The 20,579-nt window shown below is 45.5% G+C and overlaps 1 protein-coding gene across 2 annotated transcripts in view; it reads right to left on the bottom strand.

Annotated features, from left to right (window-relative positions):
• The window catches only part of Kirrel3 (kirre like nephrin family adhesion molecule 3), a 562,840-nt gene that overhangs the window by 119,296 nt on the left and 422,965 nt on the right, over positions 1–20,579 (bottom strand). For both annotated transcript variants that reach the window (XM_076924603.1, XM_076924604.1), the window contains exon 2: positions 8,993–9,070. In XM_076924603.1, the coding sequence (XP_076780718.1) occupies positions 8,993–9,070 (78 nt within the window). The remainder of the gene's footprint in view (positions 1–8,992; positions 9,071–20,579) is intronic.

The raw sequence follows: 20,579 nt of genomic DNA, 5'->3' as shown, positions 1-20,579 counted from the left end.
ATCTGTATCTGTGTATCTGTATCTGTGTATCTGTATCTGTATCTACATCTATCTAAACTATAACCATACCTCTACCTCTACCTATATCTCTCAGATGGAAGAGACAGGTACCTGCAGTCATGACAAGGGTGTGTTTCTTGTTTTGATTCAAGCACTGGTTGCAATGGCCTCTTTAAGGAAAGCAGCCAAGTGTCAAATTCGCCAAGAAGCTACCCTGGATACACCTTGCATGGCTTCCAGATGAGAGGAGTCTCCTATATAACCATAGCTGATGATTCATACATGGGAGCAGGCAGCTGTGACAGCACACTACCATATTGCGTGCTTCATAGACTTGGGAGCAGGGACTGTCTTCAAATCCCGCAGGGCTGTCACTGTGCCTTGCACTGAGAGCCACTGGATGAATGGTGGTCAGTCCTAGGTGCCCAGCTCCACTGTCCACAAAGTTCTTTCCATCCAGTGGAACTTGGTAAGGATGTCAAAGCATCAAAAGATGGTATGGACAACATCCCAGCTTATTAAACTGTGGATCATGACACCATTGGGGGTTGTTGTAAGATGGTTATATGTGGAGGTGATAGGAAATTTGGCATCAGTGAAAGGTTTCTGAGCATGCAGTGACCCAAACACTGAACCTGAAATCAAACATGCACTGAATGAGGTGTTTCTGGCAGCACTCACCAGTGTCACAGCAGTGTCATACCTGTCAGAGACGCCACAGCCTTGGTTCTGAACACACAGCGTGTGCACTCTTCATTGCACACTGACACCCCCACATAATACCAGCCAGTGCTTCCTGAGTCACCTACCTCAGCTCAGTTTTGAGATGACCGAGTGTTACAGATGGTGGCTTTTTTCTGTGCGTACAAAGGTTTTGCTCTCACAGAAACATAACCATTTAATTATGGAAGACAAAAACTTCAATATTTTTCTACCATCATTTTTTTGGTGTGTAAGTATCAGACTGGTGTATTTTTGGATTGTACCAAATCTAAGTGTTTGATCTTAAAAATTGTTATTTAAATTGCTGATTTGAGTTTTGTGAAACAAAACAAAACATGACATGAACTTTGGCTTGGGATTAGGACAGGATTTCCAACAATTTCTCCAGTGCATTAAATATACGTCTGCTGTGTCACATGGTACGATTATGCAAAACAGAATTCTCAGCTCTGACAAGTTTAAGATCAAAATACTGATCTGAAAACCATTGGAAATGGCCCACACCCTGCAGCCGCAAACATTTAGTCAAGATTGAATTCTTTGTGCAAAAGTACACAAGCACACTTATCTCATTAGCGAACAGATTTGCCTTTGCTTTTAATAAGTGGTAAAATGATGTGGGTATCAAAGATGAAGAAATATTAATTCCTTTATGATTTTATGGTTTATCATTAGTAAATGCTTAGTTTATATGCCTATATACCTGGAGTTATATATAAATGTTTCATTTAAACATTTATGTATCTGCAGAGTCACATAAAAATTTCTTCAACAAAAGGTGGGCGAGTGGAAAAACTTGAAGGAGCCGTCGAGTAGGTGACCTTTGACCACCCCCCCCCCTTTCTGGCCTCAGGAATCTGTGACGACTTGCTTCTAAGCCTATTATGACTTCAGCTGGAATTGTATCTATATTTCTCTGACTTCCAAGCTCCAATGTTGACCGTTAGGCTAGCGAATCACGATGCTAAATGAAATACTTAAACTTAAGCAGGGTTCAAAACGGCTGGCACTGAAGAATGGCTGATTTTCCCAGATGTCCCAGCGTTGCTGAGGACAGATCACATATCTGGCTCACGGTTCAGAGCCTGGTACAGGGCTGAGCTGTAGGGAGACCCTGGGTGAGGGTGACCTCTATGTGTTCTCTCGAGGCACTCTGGGAAGAACCTACTTCTTTCCCCCAGAGGTTCTTGCAGCCTATCCCTTTAAATGCCTAACCTATTGCACCCCATCCCCACCCCTGCCATTGATATACTCAATTGTGTTGCCCTGGACTTCCCTGATGCTTAGATTTGGGACTCGGGCTCAATGCCTGTCCCCCCTCCCCCAGCTGGCTGTGTCATGTTGGGTAAGTCACATGCCTTTCCATTTTTCATTTTACCAGTGTCAGGCCCCAGAGAGATTTACATACTAATGAGGTACATGAAGGCCAGAGGGTGGAGCCAAATAAGCATTCCTCCCCAGCCCCTCCCCCCTCTCTCTTTCCCTATTTAACTCAGGTCTGCCCTGGGTTTAGTGGGGGTGCATCCAGATCCACCCACCATCCGCCATGCCAATAAACCCGTTTTGGAAGCCCATGGACTTTCTCGTGTGTTGGGGCCACACTGTGAGGAACCATGGAGAGGCCCTTTAGTGAGCAAGCCAGGCCTAACTTCCAGCTGGAGGAACCCAGAGCATTTCCAGCCAACTACCACAGACTGGCGCGAGGAACTCTCTGTGATTTCTCCAGCCATTTTTACCTACATACCAGGTGCTTGTTCATGTTTCTTTTCGAATAGTTCCAGTATCTCAGGGTCAGAGATACCACTCATCTTCACTCTTCTGCCAGTCTTTATTCTGTGCAAACATCTGTTAGTTTTCCCTTACCCCTGACCTCTGAGACATAACAGACCTAATGGAGCTTACTTACTGGGAGGGCAGACAGCTATTCGTGAAGCAACCATAATATGAGCTTACATTTGTACATAGGGGTAAGAATCCTAGAGTGCAAGAGCAAAAGATCATGTAGTACACAAACCTGGTCTAGACTGGGGAGAGCAGATCAGAGCAGGAGTTGGTGGGAAGGATATTGGAGCTAAGGTGTGGATGATCAGCAAGAATTAGCATGCAAAGGGCAGGGAGATGGATGTGTTGGGTATGATGTATGTTCCAAGAAGAGGGACCAAGGACACCAAAGTCCTGTGTAGGAGAGAATGACTTCCTTGCGGAGAAGAAAGAAGGACCATGTGATTGAAGAACTTGCAAGGAATCAGATTGTGTGAAGCCTTAAAGGTCACGAGGAGGGTTTAGATAGTCTTAAAAGCAATAGAAAATCATTGGAATATTTTCTAGAACATGGTAACGCATTTGCATTTTGAAGTATGGCTTTGGCTGTGTGTGAGATGAAGAAATAAGCTAGAGGCTGATTGGACGTAATGAGGAAAGAGAGGTGAGGAGAGACAGAGAGGAAGGGAGGGAGAGAGTGCAGGAGAGGGGCGAAAGAGGTGGGGAGAGGGAAGAGAGATTTAGAAGATACACAGAGGGTAAAATCCCCAGGATATAATGGAACAAGGATGCAAAGGTAAGAGGGGGAAGGGAAGTTTACAAAGTAATCTGGCATGGTCTCCAGCCAAGGGACTCCTCTGGCCTTGGATAAGCAGGTCTTCTGCAGAAATGATGGCTGGTGGAATAAGCCCAGGACAAAGCTATAGAATCTTCCATCAGACTGTGGCAGGAGAATGGAAATAGCTAGTCTCTTGCTCCAAGATGCGGAGTGAATTAAATAACAATCATAAAGTGCCCTGGAAGCCTGAGTCTTGCTATAAATAATAAACAGGGACGTTATACAAATAACCAGCTTTGTAGCCCCAGTGGAGGAAGACACATCATCAAGAAAAATGAAATAAGAAAAAAATATGTGCCCCAAAGCGCCAACTAACAAAATGACAGTATTAGCCAACATCCTGGGTACTGTGGCAGGCACCTCAGGAATGCTCTCAGGAAAATGATTGTGTGCCCTCTGCATGAGCCAAATTGGCCTCAAGGAGCCCTGTGGCTGGAGTTTTCCTCACAAGCAATGCTCTTCTTTCCTAGGTTCAGAGCTCTGGTGAAAGGTACCAGGCTACCTACTTCTGCTTTCCCTTTGCACTCATGCAAGTGTAGTTAGTTTGCAGGTTGGGTGGCATTAAAGTCAACCATGACCTCCATCTTCTCTTCAAGGAGAGGCAGGAGAAACTCCCAAGTGTTCTTGGGGGCAGTTGGCCAAACCACACTCAACTAAAAACTGGCTTAGTGACCAGGAAGCCTTTGTTTACCAAGGCATGCAACAGTAAGAGATGGGTGAGGGTCAGATTAGAGTTTGCCTCATCACAACTCAGAGCCTTTGCTGGCTAGTTTTGACATGCACCATGGTCACCTGGGAAGGTAAAACTTCAAATGAAGAATTGCCCTTATCAGTTTGGCCTGTAGACAAGTCTGTAGGGGGCATTTTTGTGGTTGACGATTGATACGGAAGAGCCCAGTTTACTGTGGGCAGTGCCATGCCTGAACAGCTGGTACTGGGGTTTTCTTTTACATACGGAAACAGGCTGAGCAAGTCATGAGGAACAAGCCAGTAAGCAACACTCTTCTTTGATTTTTGCCTCCATGCTCCTTCCTTGAGCTCCTGCCCTGGCTTCCCTCAACTGTAAGCTAAGTAAACCTTTTCTTCCTCAAGTTGTTTTTGTTCAGTGTTTTGTCACAGCAACAGAAAAGCAAACTGATATAGAGCCTCACAGGTGACCTTACCTTAAACACATTGTCTTTGAGAAGGTTGAATTGTAGATGCTCAAAATCTTGCCAGGACAAGCTCCCACATCTGGCTCCATATACTCTCTCCAACTATGGCAGCTATTATTATTCTTTCTTACTATCTCTTTTAGGAGATAGTAGACCAGGGTTGTTTTATACTCATTAAAGAAAGAAAGAGTGGGTTCCTATATCATCACAGAAAACTTCAAGCTCCCTGTATAAAACTAGGAGTTTGTATCCTTTATGGCCCCCATCTCCTGCATAGAGCTGAGAGGTGAGGACAGAAGCTATGGTGGGCATTCACTTTTCCATAGAACAAGAGCTAGCAAGATGCTGCCCCAGGAGCCATGGGCTGACTCAGAGCCAGGCATCTGGCTTCATCTTTCTCGGGTGCTCCGGGTGACCAGAGTGTTCAGTCAGCACAAGGCATTTGTGCTAATCATTGGGAGATTCTTCCTGGGAAGATGAGACAGAGCTGGGAGGCACATCCACTTTTTCTTCACTGAACAGAGAGAAGCAGTCATACACAGGGATTCTGAATGTCCTGGAAATTTGCTATCTGCCCCTCTCTGCAGCTCAAGAGGACACCTCTGGGCAGGAAACCTACCTGTGTAGGCCCACCCCAGTGTGGGGATGGGGCTGCACAGAAGGGAGGCCAAGGTTTCCCTGACTTCTCTCCTTTAAGCACACTCTTCCTTGCTTACCCTTCTCAAGATGGGCCTCACAGAACTTTCTGGTTCCTAAGGGACTTATGCCCTACAAGCTATAGATTTTCATAAGTTTCTGCCTTTGATACCCCCTGGGCAAGGACAGTTTTCCTGACATTTCACTCTGCCTGGGGCTTGAGAGGCCCCTGAACCTGTAATTGAAGGAAAGCTACAGACTCAGGTGCTGCTGAAGATGTGGAGATAGTTCTGGTCAGGGTTCTATTATTGCTGCCCCGGCTGCCCTGGAACTCACTATGTAAACCAGGCTGGTGTAGAACTCACAGAGATCCACCAGCCACTGCCTTCCAAGTTCTGAGATTGAAGGACCGCCAGCCCAGAGATATATTATATAAATAGCTTTGTTTCCTTCTTATGACCCAACTGATATCGATGGGTGACTTTGGACATTTGTCTATTGTGACTCACAGCCTTTATTAAACACTTACTTAAGTAATTTACCGTGACTCTCCCTATGTGTGAGTCATCGAGCTAAGTCTCTAGGTTGTGAAAACATGGACGTGAGGTCTTCCCTCTCCCACAGGTGGGGCCAACAGTACACAAGAAGGAAGTTGATACAACATCACAAATTGTGATACATGCTGGAAACCAAACAAATTGTCCAGGTCCAGGTGGAGCATACGGTAAGGGAGAGGGGCCCTGATTTAGGTGAGGTGTGAGCAGGTGCTCTTTGTAGAGATGTTTGCAGCGAGACATGCCTCGTGATTTTACAGTTATCTCTTTGTGGGCAGGGACTATGTCTTACTCGCTTTAACAGCTCCAGTACTTACAATGCAACCTGACACTTATTATGAAAAATTGGTATCATTTTTATGGTATTCAATGAATCTTTGATGAATAAATAAACAATCTCTTTCCAACAGTTCCTTTAAAGCACAGAGTTCTTAATCACATGAAGACAATGATATCAGACAACTCTGACGTTCTGTGCCCAGCCTGTCTTTAACCTCTCTGTTCTTGTCTGGCCATAGCTAACTTTTTGCCTGTGTCTCTATCAGATCTCCAGACTGTTGAGTTCAAACAGAAAAGACCCCCTCCAGCCCCCACAACATTTACTAACCACCCCCCCCCCATTCCTGTGAATGATACATATATTCTCTGAGAGGCTATTAGGCACTGCCAAATAGAGCAACTCTCTCATTGACTATCACATGCTTCCTTAAATGATCTTTGAATAGCATCTTCTCTTTATTGCTTTGTGTAGCTTAACAGCACCAATTGTGATTACTCTAACTTATGACAAGCCCCAGATCTATAAAGCTTTTGTTCATTCATTATTTTCCTCGTGCTTCTTCTCATGTTTTTGTTATTTTTTTTTTTTTGGAATGTGGTGAGGAGGGGTTGGTGGTAAAGAGAAAATAAAATAAAAGGAGATATAAAATTAACAGGGAAACAAATGAAATAGGGTTCTCACTGGGTGACAGATACCCTATTAGATGCTGTTAAACAAAACAGATACACTTTAATACAGCACAAACAAAGATTTTATATTTATTCTGAAATGGAAGTAAAGCAATCACCACTTTATCTCTAATGGAAGAAGGAGCTAATTGTCTCAATAGCTTATGAATTCTGGCCACTTGGAGAAAAAAATAATTATTATCTTTTTTTAAACTGCTATACCAATTGTTCAAATGATACCAAGGTGCATTGTCAGGCATAAGCCAAGAATTCTTTTGCTTGATCGATGTCATGACTGCTATTCCTGTTCAATTATTAATATGGAGGAGTTATAATTATTTTCAGTATTGCTATGAGATAATTATAAACCATAAAACAGTCCCTGTGCTTGTGGATGCCTTTCTTATCTGCAAATAGGTTGGGGTTTAAGAGCTCCCAAGCAGAACATGCCTCTCATTTGCTTCCTTAAACAACACATGGACTTTAGAAGACAGAAAATGTGCTATCTGGCACTCGGGAAACAAGGCTGTCTAGCACTTGGGAAACAAGGCTGTCTAGCCTGAAAAAAAATCATCCTCCTCTTTTCCCATTGCGACTTGAGCCCTTCCAGACCCAGAACTAACACATTTCACATGGCTGGTTCTACCACACTGTCTTGGTTTCCTCTAGCCTGTCTCTATTTTGTTAGTTGAGACTTGTAGCACACCACACATGGTGGCTCAGCTTGATCAGCATCCCTTTGTTCGTTTTCTTGGTCACTTAGAAGCTGAGGTCAGATACCTGGAGCTTCAAGATCCTAATGCAGGCCAGTTCCTGGCTTTTTCTGCTCACCCAATCCCTGAGAGTCTAGCCTGTTTCTGTAATGAGCGTCTCAAGCAAGAGAACACGTCTATTCAGCACCACGGACAGAGTCATGCTGTCAGTTTCCACAAATTAGAAGTTACTGCCTACTTCTTTCTTCTGGGCTGCAGTGTTGAAAACAGAGAGGGTAGTGAGAGAGAGAGAGAGAGAGAGAGAGAGAGAGAGAGAGAGAGAGAGAGAGAGAGAGAGAGAGAGAGAGAGAGAGAGAGGGAGAGAGAGGCAGACAGAGAGAGACAGAGACAGAGAGAGAGAGAGAGAGAGACAGAGAGAGAGAGAGAGAGAGAGAGAGAGAGAAGCCAATGAAAAAGACTGATGGGCTTGCCACAAAGTATGCAGCCCCAACCCCTGGCTGTGCTCAGCCATGGGCTTCTACACATGATAAGTGGCTCCTGGAAGCTTGTTGGTTTCTAGAACTGGCAGGCCGTGGATATAAATGATAAAAGCTTCCTAGACTTGCTTGTGCTCATCAAACTCCTAGCAGACTGTCTCCTTAATGGGTTCTGGTGACAAGTCCATAGCTAGCCCAGGGTTCTGGTCTGGGCCATATACAGAGGCATGAGTGTCTTGGATGGTGGGTTGGGAGGACAGGCAGCTGTTGAACAGAGGGAGAAGGCACTGGGCTGTGTACAGTGTAACTCATGGCCAGATGCTAGGGGTGTCCTGCCTCTTTCTTGGCTGGAGTGGGAAAGAGGCTACAGGAGCTATGAGCCCCGATGGGGGCAGCTCATGGCAAGCCAGCCTGGTGGTAAAGAAGCCAAGACTTCATTTGTCTGACTTTAATGAATAAATGGCACCCCCAGACATTGTTTATCTACTTTTGAACCCTGACAAACAGTCTGTGGCATCTGATGAAGAGGGTTATTAGCTGCACGGAGACAGATGGCTGGGGATGCAGAGGATTGGCTCTTCATTACAGCAGACCCATAAGTGACAGTGATATTCTCACATCCCACTCCACATGTCAAAGTCAATACATTCCTCAAGTCCTCTGGGACATACGCTGGCCCAGTGCACGAGAAGGTAGAACCACCCCTGAGTGGGAGACAGAATTCAGTGTGTGGGATTGGGAAAGTAGGCCGATCTCTAAAGGCAGGTTCTTGGAGTATAATATCACCTTATTCTGTATGATTCTCCCGAGCATCCTATAAGGTGCTGTCAATTCAAGAAATAGGAAGGATTGAAGAGAAGGAGGGAGAATGTTGGATTAGAAAGATCACAGAAGCAGATTTTAATGGGATAGGTAAGTGGGTAGAAGAGCAAAGTTAGGGAAGAAATAGAGAAGGAAGGGACACGTAGGGGGAAGAGAACATAGCAAATGAAAAATACTGAATCACCACCACATGCTTTGGCACCAGCTGTTCTTCCCTGTGTAAATAGCACCATGAAGATCGAGCTGGGCCTCCCACTCTTCTTCCTGAGTAGTTTTGTGTTCCTTGTCCAGGTTCCTCTGCACACAGTCGTAGGCATACCCTCCCCTCACTGTGTTACCCTTGAGGGGTGGGGTGGTTTTCACTGACCTTCATTCATTCTCCGAAACTTGTCCTTGGCCATGTAGCCCAGCACCAGACAGCATCCTCTCTTCTGGAGGCCAAGCTCTGGAAGGAAAGCATAGGTGGGTGAGTTGGGAATGGGTCATGTTTGAGAGACTCCTTAGCACGGGGCTGTGGATAAGCAGGGATGCTTATTTAGGAAACGTTTCTACAGCACTTATATCCCAGGCACAGCTGAGAGTGAATAGTTCTAGCTAGATTCTAATAGCATCACAAGAGGCACAGAGCTCTGTGCCTTCCACTTTCTACCACCTCCATTTACAGACATACGGAAGTAGAAGCCTTAGCAGGCGCCGGAGTTAGGATTTTAAAGGTAGGCTCTGGAATGGATCCTTATAACTGCTATTCTGGGCTATGGGAACTTCTTATGGTTTAAGATTGAGGGCCATGCCCAGGTCACTTTGAGACCATAGCCAGACTAGCTAAACAGGAACACCTGGTAGTGTCCAGAGTGGGATAGCATGATCAGACACAGTGGGTGACCCAAGAGGAATAGTGAGGACGGCTATAGTGAGAACAGGAGACACAGAGGGATGATGAGTAGACAGGATGTGCTCAACCTTCAGGAAGGGTGGGATTCTGCAGTTGCTGACTTTTGTGTATTCCTATGGGCACGCGCTGGTTAGCAGCATCAGCTAGGACTTGGGAAGTGCAGACTTAGAGCACAGGGGTCAGCAGTGCTCTCTCTCTCTCTCTCTCTCTCTCTCTCTCTCTCTCTCTCTCTCTCACACACACACACACACACACACACACACACACACACACAGACTCATAGCATTTGTCTTTCCCAGAAGAACAAGACAGCAAAACAACTCTGGGTAGCAAATACCTAACACTATCTCTTGCAGAGCATTTTATAAACCAGCTTCTAGTGTGTGTGTGTGTGTGTGTGTGTGTGTGTGTGTGTGTGTGTGTGTGTACTTGAGTATGTCTACCTCACTAGAGGGCAGGCTATCCACTCTTTTGGCATTTAGTCCTGATTTGTCTTGGGTACTTCATGAGTTCTAAAACAACTTCACATCCCCATTTGCTTTTTAACTCCCATAGCAATGCTTTGGTATGTAGATGGGCTACTGCTGTTCATGTGACACACAGATGGGGGATTGGAGGCTCAACAGAGTTGGGGGGAGGGGCTGTCTTGGATACGTTTGGCTCCTCATCTCTACCTGTTTGTTCAGAAGCTGTAAAACCACGACAGCTGCCCTCAACTGGACAGATGGGTTTGCGATACTGTTCTCAAGTATGTGTGACTGCAGCTCCCCACTTTCCCAGAATCTTGCCAGGATTTCTGCTACCTGGCTGCTTCTACCTTATCTTCTCAGAGAAGGAGGCTCCCACTGACTACCAGCACACTTGTCCATCACATGGGTGTGTCTTTGACCTTCCACACCCCCCCCCACCCCCAGGTGGTTTGGGTATCAGAGAATAGACAGAGTGGGATGATTCCTCCTCCTGCCTCTCCTCAGGATGCTCTGTATCCATCTGGTGCCGCTCAGGTCTAGCCTCTGAGGACAGCGGGATGAAAAGAAGTGCAGAGCCCTTGAGAACAAACAAGTCAAGCTTGGGGGGCTCATACCCTAAAGAAAAACAAAGCTTGGCAGGTGGTTGTAGGATGCTGTAGCCCAGGGAGGTCACCAGCTTTGATCTCCTGATTTTTTAAAGGGATTTATTGACTATCAGTGAAGAGCAGAGAGGCAGATCTGAGGGTGCTCTCCCTGCACACCAGCTCACTCATCTGAAGGCACAGCCAAACCGCCCTCACTTCAAACAGCTTCACATCTCAGGCACCCAAATTGACACGTTAAGTTCTCCCATCCAGGGCCTTGGCCCTTTCTTAAGGGGCTCCTGTTCTGTCGAGGGCGTGTGGATCAAAGCCCCTTTGATGTTTACTTACTTATATTTGTGGATACCTTCTAATAGCCGCCTCCAAAAGGCAGGAATGCAGCATGCAGAGAGAGGGCCAATGGAAATACAGGTTGTGAGGAGGCTCCTAGCTCCAACCAACAATAGCTGTTTGCTGGAGTTTGCATACACAGTCCAGGTGTTGATACTAGGAAGAGCATTAGGATGACAGGCACGTTACTCATCACCAGAATGATATAATTGCTGGTGGTTCCTTTAATATTTATCACTGACTTATGCCTACCTAAAGAACATCAGTGGTGGCTTCTAATAAGAGAGGGGGCACGGGCTACTAGACTGAGCTTAGGAGGGACTCTAGGGGAGTGTTGAGGAGGAAGTAGGACAGAAGATGCTGGAAGGATTTGCCTGTCTTCTGGGCAGCTTCCCACACTCTCAGATGAACATAAGGAGAATAGTTCTAAAGACGAAATTGCTAGTGACCTGTCATATCTGATTGTCCAAAAGGGTTTGTCTTTACAACTCAATCTAACTTATCTTATGTGTCACATACTAGGATTCCTCCCAAGTTAGCGGCGGCGGAGGAGAGGCGGTGAGTTCATACAGTTATTATAAGCAAGAGACTTCCTGACTGTATTTGATTTTTGTAAATGAGCAGGGAAAGATTTTTTTTTTAAAAAAAGCTCTGATTAATAAAAGAAATTGAGGACGAGGTAATTTCTCAATGTATTTGGCTCATTTAATTTGACACGTGTGGGTTAGTCTTAATTATTTAGGCGGCTACATTACAAGGCGCTAATAAGCACACTGCAGAAATTTATTAAGTGAGAAGGCTTTCTGGTGCATCATTGCTGAGAAGTGGGGAGAAGCCATTGGGATCCTTTGGAAAGCAACTGAGCTGCGGGGCTGGCCGAGTGAGGATCAGCTAGCTCGTCATATACAAAGAATTGGGATGCTCTTTGGAGAGGTTTGTGTAGCTAAATTAGAAGTCAACACATCCACGTATGGAAGTCCACAGCAGGGACAGAAGTGGATGAGGCAGGGGGATGTGGGTGCCCTTCCGGGGAGGAAGAGCACTGTCAGAGATACTGACCATGCATAGACCATAGGAGGAAGCAGAAAGCAATCATGAGAGCTTGGGGAAACATCCATCAAGCCAAAAGACCAAGGCTCCCAGGGGTGAAACAGAGAGCAGGGATCTCCCTTTTTGAGGAAACTCAGCCACAGTCTGTCCCTTTGTTTACTGAGATCGTCAGTAGAGTGAAAACACGAACTATGGTTTTGAACCTCAAGATACGGGGTCTTCTTCAAGCAGGCTTCAAGTGGCTCCATCAGTGGCAGTTCCACCCAGATTCTGCGAAGACTTCATGGAGTACGATTGAATGGAGACTTGTTTTAAAATTGTTCATAGCAAAGTCTAAAGTCATTTGCAGTTGGGTTCTAAGGGCACTGTCCCAGAGGGACAAAGGCTTAATCAGTGCTGTGTGCACGGAAAGAGGTTTCAGAACAGGGATGTTTCTTAGGGAGAAGGGATGCCTGGCACTCTGGGAACTTTTGAGTTCTGGATTGTGAGCAACAGAAGAATCAGAGTGTCCTTTTCCAGCCCTGGACCCTCCTTCCACTAACAGTATTGGTGCCTAGCACATGGCAAGAGGCCTGCTGACTCCCACCCTCCCCCTTACTCCGGCCCTGCTTGCTCTGATCCTCTAGGCCTGCTGACTTTAAAAAAGGGCAGACTCAAAGATGTTGGGGGGCGGGGTGGGGAGTGGTGTGAGCAGTTTCCCTCCGCCCATATCAGAATGAAGACAGATGAACTCAGATGAGCTCCGATGTAACAGGATGCATTTAGGTTAGGTTGGAACGCTTGTGGAGTGAATGAAACTTGTAATTCATCCAAACAGGGAACTGTTCTACAAGTAGGGAACACTGTGGGATTTTTCTCCAGGGGGGAATAAAAAAAGGAAAGCTTTGTAAATGGAGCAGGCTTCTTCGGCTCACGGGATGTGGATGGGGCTCTTCCTAGCTGTGGGTCCCTTTATTCTCACCACCACTACTAACGGCGCGGCAATGCTTCATACCCGTTTGTGGCACACTTATTTTTTCACGACGCTGTCATATTTACTGTCTCATTAGATGCTCATAGTAGCTTGGCGAAGTAAGCAAGGCAGAAATTATTTCCTCCATTTTGGATTTAGAAACCAAGGCTTAGAGGAAGAACTAAAATGACATTTCAGGGCTAAAGGCCTAGCTGTTGCTGGGTCTCACCCTAGAACTCAGGGTTGGTTTCAGGGTTAATTCTTAGGGATACCGGGACGGTACAAGTCAAACAGACTAAGGAATACCAGAGATTAGTGGTCACAGTTATAGGACTGCATTGTAGAATGAATTGGGTGTATGCTCTCCTATTCATATGCTGTGGTCCTATTCCACCCATCCCCTGCCAAAGCCCTCATCCCTAGGTATGATCTTATATGGAGACTGGGTTTTGCAGAGGTAGTCAGGGTAAAATGAGGTCATTAGGCTTGTCTGTCGTTCAATATAACTGGCTTCCTTATAAAAGGGGAAGTTGAAAAAAGTGTGTGTGTGTGTGTGTGTGTGTGTGTGTGTGTGTGTGTGAGAGAGAGAGAGAGAGAGAGAGAGAGAGAGAGAGAGAGAGAGAGAGGAACACAAAACAGCCATTTCTAAGAATGAGGGAGACAGTCTTCAACAAGACTTTCCCTTATAGCCTTCAGAAGGACTCAGGCTCACTGATATCTTGATCTTGTGCTTTCAGTCTTTGGAATCCTGAGTGAAATGATTTTTTTTCCTGTGTTAGTCACCTATTGTGTGATACCTTGTTACAGCAACCCTAAGTCATACAGACAGGAAGGGAAGGAGCTGGCTTTCCAGTGGGACTTGGCTATGTCTGGTGTCTGTGATTCTCTCCACCCGCTTTGTTTGGTCACAGAGCTACTCTTAGAGAAGAGTGTCACATGACTGCTCACTGGGCCCCAGCTGATGGGAGGGCACTGATCAGGGGTTCTGCAATTGGACAGTAGGGTTAGTGGGCACAAAACTCAATGAGAAAGAAGGCAGTAAGGAGACAAGGCTGCTGTGTGTCCACATGGCCGGGAATATTCATAGGCAGTCTGGGATGCTGGGAGAGTTTTGCTTTCCACTTGTTATTCCCCACCCAGAGACTAAAGAGCTCTAAAGCAGTGGTAGCTAGAACAGTGCACAGTGGATAAGAACCAGCTTCTGCCCCTCCCATTTCCGAGCTTGTCTAGAGTATGGGTAGATGGCTGTTTGTAGGAATACTTATTCTGCTTCTAGCCTACATGTTCCCATCTGATATGATGATAAAACTTCCCATTTGTGGGTTGCTTATTTTTTTTTTTTTTGACTAGGTTGCAATGTTCACTATCTCATTCAGTTGCCGAAAACTAAACCTTTCAAACACGTACGTGCTTTTGCTAGGGATAGAAGCTAGAGTCGCCATTAGAAAAATCAGGACGGGGGTTCCTAAAATTTCTAAGAGTAGAAATACCAGATTTTCCAATTGTACCATTCCTGGGTACGTACCTGAAGGAATCGAAGCCAGCAGACCACAGATACATCTGCATACCCAATAGCCAAGACATAAGATCATCTGATGTATTACAGATATACACAATGGAATTTTATTTAGCCATAAAGAAGAATGAAATCATACCACTTGTGGGAAAGAGCTGTGGAGCTGGTGATCATTACCTCCAGTGAAATGAGCTACACTCGGGAAGACAAATATCAGATGCTTTCTCTCATGTGCATGAAAGTTGAAAGGGGATTATTTTGGAAGAGGAAGGTGAGCAGAGGTATGGAAGGAAGGTTGCGGTAGAGGATATCGAGAATATGATCAAGTGTAAAAGCATCACAGTGAGACCCATCACCACGTACAATTAATACATCCTAGTAAAAAAATATTGAAAACAAGAGATTATCACTTTTCCTTCTGAAACATTTTGACTCTGGCATGTCTCTACAAGTTACCAAACAGGAACTGGAGTCTCTCTGGTGGGCACTTGTGAAAATTTCAGGAGCAGAGGGAGGAGAGGTAGGGGAAGGTCAGATCCCGGGGCAGCTGAGTCTGTACAGTTTCCTGCAGGGTGCAGGGAACCTTTAGAATGGCCAAGCTGGGGAAAGGAGGCTACCACACACTTTGACCTGGTGTAGATGATGCATAGAAGGGACAAGCCCTGAGAAGAGTAAGAGCAGCTAGGAGGGTCCTGCCTGGCCCCAGGTGAGAGGCGATGGCTTCCCATCTGCTACCTCTTCTTGCCCACTCAATCCAGCAGGGATCTGAAGACAGGTAGAAGGACATGGAGGCTTCTCAAGGGGTACACACAGAGCCTGCAGTCTTTGCCATCTCAACACAGAGAGCAGCAGAATGGCTGGAAATAGCTTGAATTCCCCAGATGGCGCCTTGGACCATATGGAGGAAAACGCCAGCTGGACCTGGTTGGAGTTGCTGGGAGGTCCTGATGCTTCCGAATGAGCAGAGCTGGCTGATACTGCGATACGGCCCTCAGCAGTGAAGCACCCCCACGGTCTCCTCTGAGCTTCTGCTTCCTTGTTCCATCTATAAATTACTGCTCCTGAGATCTCCCTTGCATGATTTACATGAAAGGCCAACATACGGTAAAAAGGGCTGAGAATAAAGGACCTGAAAAGAATGAGTCCAATGAAGCGAATAGCAGTCAGGTCTGGAGGTCAATACCCTCTTCCTTCCTTGCAGCTATGAAAACAGAACCGAGACAGGAAGGACCTCACCAAATCCATGTGGTGAGCCACCAGGTCGGCATGGAGGCACACGTGAAATGAGCTGGAAAGGTTGAAGGGAGTTAGAAATATCCTTCACAGGAGAGACTTAGGGCTTAGAAGTCTTGGAAAGAAGGAAAAAAAACAGTATGTCTGAGAAAGGTTCTGGGATAAGACATTGGAACTAAAGGACTGTGTAGCTCAAGAAAAGAGGCAGAGATGGCCATAATGTCTTTCATTGGAAAGATAAGGAATTATTGTGTCTATATCAGATCTTGTGTGACCACAGAGAGAGCCGACTGTGTTACATGGCCGTGATGGTGCACGGTGGGTATGGTTCTCAAATGAAAAATACCCAGGTAATAATTTGAGCAGTGGTTTTAGTCTGAAGAAATGAACTTTTAATAGGCTGTATTCTGTTTAGAGGGTGAAAGTCTCATGGAAAAAAAATGTATCCTTCACAGAGAGCACATATTAACAAAAATTAATGGGATAATATCCAGTCCACGAGCATTCAGAGACCACCACACACACAATATGCAAAATAATTATCCAATTGATTAGCGTCAGTTGAGTTTCCTTTATCCAAAAGCCTAGAGCCAAAAATGCTTCAGATTTTTGTAATTTCTGGCTTAGAGAATTGTTCTTGTAGACTTTACCCATTTGCATATTCCTCACACGAAGCTCCAAAACCTGAAAAGCTCCGACACCCTAAACATTTTGGACATGAATTTTCAGATGCTGGAGCATTTTCCATGTTGGGTTTGGGGAATCTGAGTCCTCAGCCTGCACTTGTGAAAGGGTCCATGAAAAATCAAAGACAGCTAAATGTTCAGTAAGGCAGCATCAGGAGGTGACATCAGGCTGTTTCCACTTGAGTGGATGCCCTTGTTTGAAGAAGTGAGAGAGAGAGAGAAGTGTGTGTGTGTGTGTGTGTGTGTGTGTGTGTGTGTGTGAGAGAGAGAGAGAGAGAGACAGAGAGAGAGAGAGAGAGAGAGAGAAAGAGAACTGGGAGATGGCAAGAGATGTCCCCAGGAAAAGTCCTGAAGGCTGCAACTGGCCCTAGGGCTGTCTTTATGGTGTGCCTGCTTAGTGGCCTCTCACAGGTGACTGCCATCTATAGCCACCAATAACCATTCTGCCCCTCGATGCCTCACCAACTGCTGGATTGCAAGCCTTTTGTTTGGAAAGTTTTCACCTTGGTTCTGCTGAACCCTAGCATTCCGCCTCAAGTCTACCTGGTGCTATTTTTGGTATAATGACTTACATGGCATACAATTAGGATACCCATACATCAGCAAAGATCCCTGTTTTCTGATCAACTCCTGTAATAAAGAAACCCGAGGAGAAGATTCAGAAAGATTTCTTATATTGACTAGTTGCCTGGCCCCAGCCCTCTAGGACACATAATAAATATTTAATAGGCCAATAATACCTGTTTCATATTTTTTGTGTCTCATTGCATGCTAATCTAAGTTTATTAAAGAACCATAAACTTTACATTGTTGTAAAGACATAATTGTTATTTCATAGCTAATTTAATATGGGTTAATTATATTAGAACCAAGTTTCCCCCATTCATATTAAGTATCAATTAGTTGTTTTAAACTATTGATTTGTATTTAATTAACTATGCTATTACATACCAATTAAATTCTTATAAGAGAAACTTGGAACAGCTGTGGTCTTACATTGAGTTTTTAAAAATAACGAATTGCATAAAAAGCGTGTGTCAAGCTCCTGTCTTTAAGGAAGAGTCTGCACTCATTCATAACAATTCCAAGGAGGTTCTGTGTCTGTCAGCCTATCCTCACTTGCTCCTGCAGGAAGCATGGCTTCCTCAGACCCCTGCTGATCTGAACCTTGCAACTTCATAACTGGCAGTGACAGACCTTTGCCTGCTTCTGCCCTCATAAGCCTGTTCTAGCTGTGCTATTACTAGCTGCCACAGCCCCATCCACAGTGTGGCCAAGGCAGACAGTGTTATCAGACCTCCTTGCCAGCAGCTGTGGGGTCTAGAATAGTCTGTTTTGCTATGGCCCCCACATCTCATGTGCCTACAGGAAATCCGGGTGACCATGTGGTCAGCAATTCTTTGGCTCCTCCAAATCTCTACTCTGCTGGCCTAAGCTTGTGAATCTCAGGGAAGAAAGAGCCAGCCGACAATGACAACAGTAGGCATGGGACTTAGCATCTTGCTCTAAAAGTGTTTTTCTATATTCTTGTATTCATATTATTATTATTATTATTAGTGTGTGTGTGTGTGTGTGGTGCACACACGTGTGCGCATGAATGTGTATATGTGGAGGCACTATACACATGGAGGTTAGAGAACATCTTCTGGGAGTCAATGCTCTCCTACTGTGGGCTCCAATGATTACACTTTGCCCATTATATGTGGTAAGTGTGTTTTCCAGCTAAGCCTTCTCACTGGTCCTCTCATTCTGTTTTACTCTCATGAATCATAGAAACAGGTACTGTCATGTATGTCTGTTGTTATTTATAAAGAACACCTTTCCCATAATGGGGATCAAATCTAGGGCTTTGCACACCCTGGGCAATATTCTTCCACTGAGCTATAGTTCCAGCCCAGAAACTTGACATTTTAGAGAAGCAAGAAATGTGCCCAGAGCCCTGCTGCTGGCACTGAGTAGAGAGTCTTGGCACAGTGTCGTCTGGCTGACCCCACTCTGAGCATGGTGTATAGCACTCCAGTCTCTTCTCTGCAAGACACAACTCCCTGCAGAGTCTGGGTTTCAGCCTTACAGGCTGGTTCTCTGGGACTATTCTTGGCTCTTTTGACCCTTCTTCTCTGGCAGGACTGTGCACCTCCCCTCTGACACTGCCTGGGATCCTTCTGTCAACTGACAAACTGCCTGGAATTCCAACAGGGATACCATCTGACTCTGAATGTGCCTTCTTTGGGGGTGCTTTACCATCAGTAAAGGCCTGTAGGCTGCTGGAGTTCACCATACCCCTCTACACAGTGGAATGAGGACACTAGACATTTTCCTTGGGTTCTGGATGCATTTTTTTTTTTTTTTTTTTTGTGGGGACAAAGCCTATTTTCATTCACCATTATAGTCAAAGTTACCTGTTGCTAACAGTCTATAATTAATTAATTTCTGGGTTATTTTGTATGCATGGTCTATGTCAGTCTTCAGAAATTCTCTATGACAGTTCTACCTGATCCAAAAGGCTAAGTACTAATACCATCCTCATGGGCAGACAGCCAGTAGGTCAGCAATCCATTCATAATCTCCATGTTTTGGGATACTGGTAGAATTTCTGTGGGAGGCATTCAATAGCGTTGGTTGAAAAATTTTGTGGGCAATGGTTTTTTATCAGAGATACAAGGATTCTTCAGTCTCTTTCTCACTTAGGATATCTAGCCCCAGTGGGTCATGTGCTCTGCGGGGGACATAATGGAGAAACATGAAAGCCATTCCAGCCCATCTTCCCCTGGCTTGTTAGCAATCCATTTAACCTGTGAGGAACAGGTGCTGCCAAGGGCCCCATGCCTGCAAGGCTTTTATACTTTTCCTATGAGAAAGTTGGAAGTCTTTGACTACTGTTTGAATGGGGCCAGAAGCATAACAGCTGTGTGTCCTGCCCCTGGAGAGTTCTCAGCATGGCATATCCTGTCAATCACAGATGGGAGGCCAGGCGGAAAGATAACTTCTTCTGGTTTTCTTTCTTCTAATATGACCAACAGCTTTCAAAAAGCTAAGTGTGAGGCTAGTCACACTTAGTGAGGCTCTGTAAAGTCCCACCTTACCTCTAAGTGTCCCATTCTACCACTCTCTGGTCTCTTGAGACCTAGAAAGACAGAGGCCCCCAAAGATGCTCAAAGATAAACTTGGTTTGTGGATTTAATCTCACAGAGATTAGTGAGGATATGAACGCTAACTCTACTGCACAGGTGGGGCTCCAGGAAGCTGATTAATTTATTTTTTTTTTAACTTGCATTTGGAGAACAGAGTACCCAGGCTTAAACTCAGGCCTGCTTGGTTCCAGGACACAGGCACAGGTCCTTCTCCTAGGATGTAGTGTGAGAATGCTCACTTTACCTAGGAGGACCAACCTAGACCTGGGGTAGAAAGGACCGGCAGGGCTGGCTGATGGTTATAGTTATTACTCCTTGGAGATGGGGTACATAGAGCAGCCTTTGTGAGAGTCCAGGGCCTAAGGAAGGAAAAATTACTTCTCTGAGGGCTAGACAGTAAATAGGGGTACACAAAGTATGGCAGCACCTAGGCTCCTTTTCAGGATGGGCTAGCAGCAGGGACACGGCTGTGGCATGGAGTTATGCTTACAAATCTTGTTATTACCCAGTTATAGTCCAAATAAAATTTGACCATAGAGGACCAAGCAGGTACCCTAAGACTTTACCAATAGAATCAGACAAAGATACCCAACCCTTGCCATTACCCCCCCACCACCACCACCATGTGCACCAAACATGGTATGGGCAGAGAGACGGAAAGAGAAAAGGTGGAAGAAAGCTTGACCTCTTGGCTGTAGAGCCTTGGCTATTAGGGACCTTGTGACAGAGGAGGAGCAGACTAGGCTCCTGTGGGCTGTGAGCCTCATCCTTTACTTTCTGGGGAAACGCAACACAGAAGGGTGACAATGGTTTTGTTCCCAGTCATGACCCAGTGAGAGGGGCTGAATTCACAACCTGGACCATGCTTGGCCTTGAGGGGTGAGCCTTGTCCATCCTCACTGTCCCACCTCGGCTGGGGGAGAATGGGGCAGTTGTAAGGACACAGAGTTTATATTCTCCTCCTCCCACTGGCCTGGACTGTCCTCCAGGGCATCCATATCTGAGCCACCCCAGGAGCTGAGGCTAGCCAGGAGTAGAGGTTCCAGGAGCTGAGGCTAGCCAGGAGTAGAGGTTCCAGGAGTTGAGGTTAGC

The sequence above is a fragment of the Arvicanthis niloticus genome, chromosome 26 (assembly GCF_011762505.2).
Source record: "Arvicanthis niloticus isolate mArvNil1 chromosome 26, mArvNil1.pat.X, whole genome shotgun sequence".
Lineage (NCBI taxonomy): Eukaryota > Metazoa > Chordata > Mammalia > Rodentia > Muridae > Arvicanthis > Arvicanthis niloticus.
This window is presented reverse-complemented; position numbering and strand designations above follow the sequence as displayed.